General features: G+C 46.5%; 1 protein-coding gene across 1 annotated transcript; it reads left to right on the top strand.

The window, feature by feature from the left end:
- The first annotated feature begins 1,010 nt into the window (after nt 1-1,010).
- On the top strand, nt 1,011-3,231 carry LOC124700919. The gene is made up of 3 exons (XM_047232978.1): nt 1,011-1,104; nt 2,555-2,731; nt 2,862-3,231. Exons 1-3 carry the CDS (start codon nt 1,090-1,092, stop codon nt 3,165-3,167), a joined length of 498 nt encoding a protein of 165 aa, XP_047088934.1. The 5' UTR covers nt 1,011-1,089; the 3' UTR covers nt 3,168-3,231.
- The last annotated feature ends 833 nt before the right edge of the window (nt 3,232-4,064 follow it).

Below are 4,064 nucleotides of genomic sequence, written 5' to 3'. Positions count from 1 at the left end.
TCTTACTCGTAATTTCATTTGAGGGATTTTGTTCCTCGAGCCAAACTCGGGAGCGGAAGTGCGGAACCGTCCGAGTTCCCAGTTGGCCAGTTCCCTATCGCACGCGCCGCCGCCATTCCCATCTACAGTACTCGATTACTCAACTCGCCCGTGGCTGCCTTCCGTGCGAGTTCACTGATGGAGTTACGGTCCGGCCGTCGACTCATCTCGCCGTCGCCGCACGGAGCACGCCGTCGCGCTTTAGTGGACGGCGACGGCGTGGATCGGATCAGCTCCCTTCCCGACGACTTGCTCCTCCAGATCCTCGGCCGCCTCCGCTGCGCCCGCGACGCCGCCCGCGCTAGCTTTCTTTCCCGGCGGTGGCGCGGCCTGTGGAAGCTCCAACCCGAGCTCCACTTCCGCGAGATCGGGGCAGACGCTCTCGGCGCCGCGCTCGGCCAGGCCGGCCGCCCCGCTCTGTCCCTCCTCGAGATAGACATACCAGAGAAGCACAGGATCACGGACCCTGCGCGCGTCTCCGCGCTGCTCCGCGCCGCCGCGCGGCTCTCGCCGGCGAGTCTCATCCTCACCGTCTGGGGCCACGACAAAGATCGATCCGTCCCCATCCAGATCCCCCGCTTCGACCGCGCCACGTCGATGAAGCTGACCGTGCACAACCTCCAGCTGACACCGCCGGCGCAGGGCGCCGTGTTCCCGGTGCTGGAGCGGCTGACCATGTCGCGCTGCCACTTGAACACGGATGCGCTGGTCAGGCGGTGCCCTCGCCTGCGCGTCCTAGAGTTGCTCCAGTGCGCCATCGGCACGATCAAGGTACACTCGCCGACGATCGAGGAGCTTGTGGTGAAACAGAGCTTTTATACGCAGTGCATTCACATAATGGCTCCCGTGCTTAAGCGGTTGACAATGGATATCCAAGTGTGGTTCTTCTTCACCTTGTCGTGCTTCTCGGCGCCGATGGTGGAAGATGTCTTGTGGGAGTGCCGTAGTTCCTACCAAAATATTGGGGTTGGCGAGTGGTGGCGTCTGCAAAGACTCAAACTATTGACAGAGAATAGTGCCCGCACCCTACGGCTGTTCATAGACGCTAAGATGCTTCGGCATACGGTATGGTTGTCTACTGAACCTTTATATTCATGTTAGTTAACTGGTAGTTATCTGAGACTACATGAGCAACATGTCAACATGTATATCCAAATAATAGTTTGCCTATGACACAATAGACGAGATGTAATGGGTTTATGCATCAATCGACGAGACCTGGGGCATCCTCTTTCTCAAAAAATAATAGAGGAGATGCATACTTGGACCTTATATGTTTATCTAGAATTATAGTACAAAAAGTAAAGGATTTCAGTAATATGAATGTAGCATGTTCAAATGTCATGTATAGTCCTTGTTATAGACAATCTCAAAAAAAAATCCTTATCGAGATCAGGTAGACAAGTTGTAAATAGGGCAACACATGCTGTCAGGTTTCTCAAATTAACTGAATACCAAGCAGTACACATAACTGAAAAAGTGAGTAATTTCTCGAAATCTTATTGCTAAAGACCCCACTAAAAGTAAGGTGATAAATCTTCTTACTTTATATGCGTTTTTGTTATCGAGAATGGAAAGTGGATGGAGGAATACAAATATGTTACATGACTTGTTCAAGAGTTCGATGTATATGTTGGTTCTGCTATTGTATACTTGTATGCATGTGCTTAGAGCATCTCCCCTAAGATCCACAATATTTCACTTCCAAAAGGATGTTTTTGGGACAGGGGAGAGATTTTTTGGGGGAGTCAAAATTGCTCGTCTCTAGCAACTTTCCTAAAAGGTGGTCCATAAATTTAATTCTTGGACTAACATACGAGATAAAACTACTTCATGCCTTTATATAATCATACTATTGCAATTATAATCGTGCACCGTAGACATATTTCTTTGCCAAGAGCTTATGTTTTGATCTTCGTCTCCAACCTAGATGCAATGGCCTTTATCTTGTGTTCGTGGAGGATATTGTCCAAGTGTAGCTCAATTTTCATTGTCTTCTTGAATTTTCTTATCTTCTTCGATTGACTTCTTTTCTTCCTCGATCTTCTTCATTGCTTCTCCATCTTCCAGGTTGCGTCTAGTGCTAGCTCTAGCTTCTCTTCGGTCTTCTTCCTTTATTCATCAGATATCTTCTTCTCGTAGATTGTGAAGTTCAACTATTCCAAAATAAATATTTTTTAATACATGTGTGGGTGTATCGCAAGAAGTTTCAAATTTATCCATAGATAAGATAATGAATGGCTGATGTTTACTCACCTTGGTGTAAACTTCAGTTTAGTTTTGCATAAAACTTGGCAACTACCATTTTGATGTCTCTCTTCGAAGGCACTTCCTTCCATGGAAAACAAAAAAACCTTCATTTTCCCTTCTTTTGAAACTAACAACGAATAGACCTTGTATCATAGATCACACAAGTATGCATGTTCCACTTTGGTGATCAAATTACTTCTGTGGTACTGTATATGCTATATTGTTAATTATTTCCTTTTCACACGCCATTTTTTAACATTTGCAGAAGCATATGCCGCCCGCGGAGCGAAACTTTAATCAACATATAGGACCACTCCCCGCCTTTTCTGTTCTGGAGCTATATTTACTCAACGGAGAACATGTTTTTGGAGCAGCAGTGTTGAACCTACTTGAAATTCGTTCCACTATAAGAAGGCTTAAGGTGGTCATTCGACATCATGCGGTAATTGATTCTTTAACCAAGATCCTTGATGTATACACTTTTCAAAATCTGTTTAGTTTATTGAGTTAGCTACGTAAGTTGATGATGTTTTCGCATATGAAGAATCTGCATTACTTCACTTTTGTTTCAGGACGAAGAATCATGTCCACCAGAATGTGCTTGTGATCTACCACGAAACTGGAGAAGTCAGAGCGTCTCCTTGGTGGCTCTTGAACAAGTGGAAATAAATGGTTTCAATGGAAATGACCACGAAATTGATTTCTTGAAACTTCTGTTCCGATGCGCAACTCAGATGAAGACAATGACGGTGCAACTTTCCACCAATATTTTGGGAAGTAACAGAGAATGGGCGGAAATATACAACATCTTTAAGGAAAATCCTTCTGTCGAATGTTTTGTTACTGTAGCAGCAAGCAGCAAGCAGCTTCTGTTCTAGATGATGACTCTATGCTTCTTGGCGCGACAAGAGTCTATATGTAAAAAAGATAGTCTCTATTTAGTCAAAACCTCTGTCCCGAATGCCTCCATTTGTACAAACGCCTCGTTTGACCTGCATAATTTATTCTTTTAAAGGAAGGCATGTATGTTTCTTGTCATAATAAGGAAGCCCGGCATGTTCTTCTTTTTATTGAATGTCTATTGGATGATTCCTATTCCTGTTGATAAAAAGAGTAGCTGGCTGTCATCTTTTCTTCGGTTGTGATTATTTGGTTTGTTTGGGCTCTGGGGCTGTCATTCTAGGATGGATGTCTAATCATTCTTCAAATAATGCATCATATCTTAGTGGTGACTTCGTCAACCTCAAGATATGCAGGCTCAGTGCTCATAGGGGTAGGGTGTGCGTACGTGCGTTCATAGGGGTGTTTGTACGTGCGTGTTTGTAAGCGTCCGCGTTGTACTGTGTTCTCAAAAAAAAAGCATCCTATCTTAGTTAGTTTGATGCTTAGATTGGTTAGAGCATCTCCACCGGCGCTCCCGATAGCATTTTGGGGGCTAGCATCAAAAATGCGCTCGCACCGCGCGCCCCAAAAAGTGCCAGCGCAATTTCGAGCCCAATAGAAGGATGTGAATCGGGCGCGACGGCACCTCGCGGCACGTCGGTTTTTGCGGGTGGGCTCCGCCTGGCAGCGAGAGGAGGCGATGGGTAGCGTTGAAAACGACACGGGAAGGTTGGTTGTCGGCGTTAATGGTCTCCCGCGTGGAAACCGAAGCGGCGACGAGAACGGCGACTGGCCACGCGGCATCCACCCACCTCCCACACGAGCCTTCAATGCGCATCCGCTACTGTCCTTAAAACTGCACCGGCACGCTCCTCTCCTCTTCTCCCCCGTCT

Source organism: Lolium rigidum, chromosome 3, assembly GCF_022539505.1.
Source record: "Lolium rigidum isolate FL_2022 chromosome 3, APGP_CSIRO_Lrig_0.1, whole genome shotgun sequence".
NCBI classification, from domain to species: domain Eukaryota; kingdom Viridiplantae; phylum Streptophyta; class Magnoliopsida; order Poales; family Poaceae; genus Lolium; species Lolium rigidum.
The sequence above is the reverse complement of the archived record's forward strand: the minus strand, read 5'-3'. Positions and strand labels throughout refer to the sequence as shown.

Excerpts from the sequence above, each read along its gene's own strand:
- LOC124700919 (XM_047232978.1), top strand. Across the intron at positions 2,732-2,861 it reads TGGTCATTCGACATCATGCG|GACGAAGAATCATGTCCACC; the intron begins GTAATTGATTCT and ends CTTTTGTTTCAG.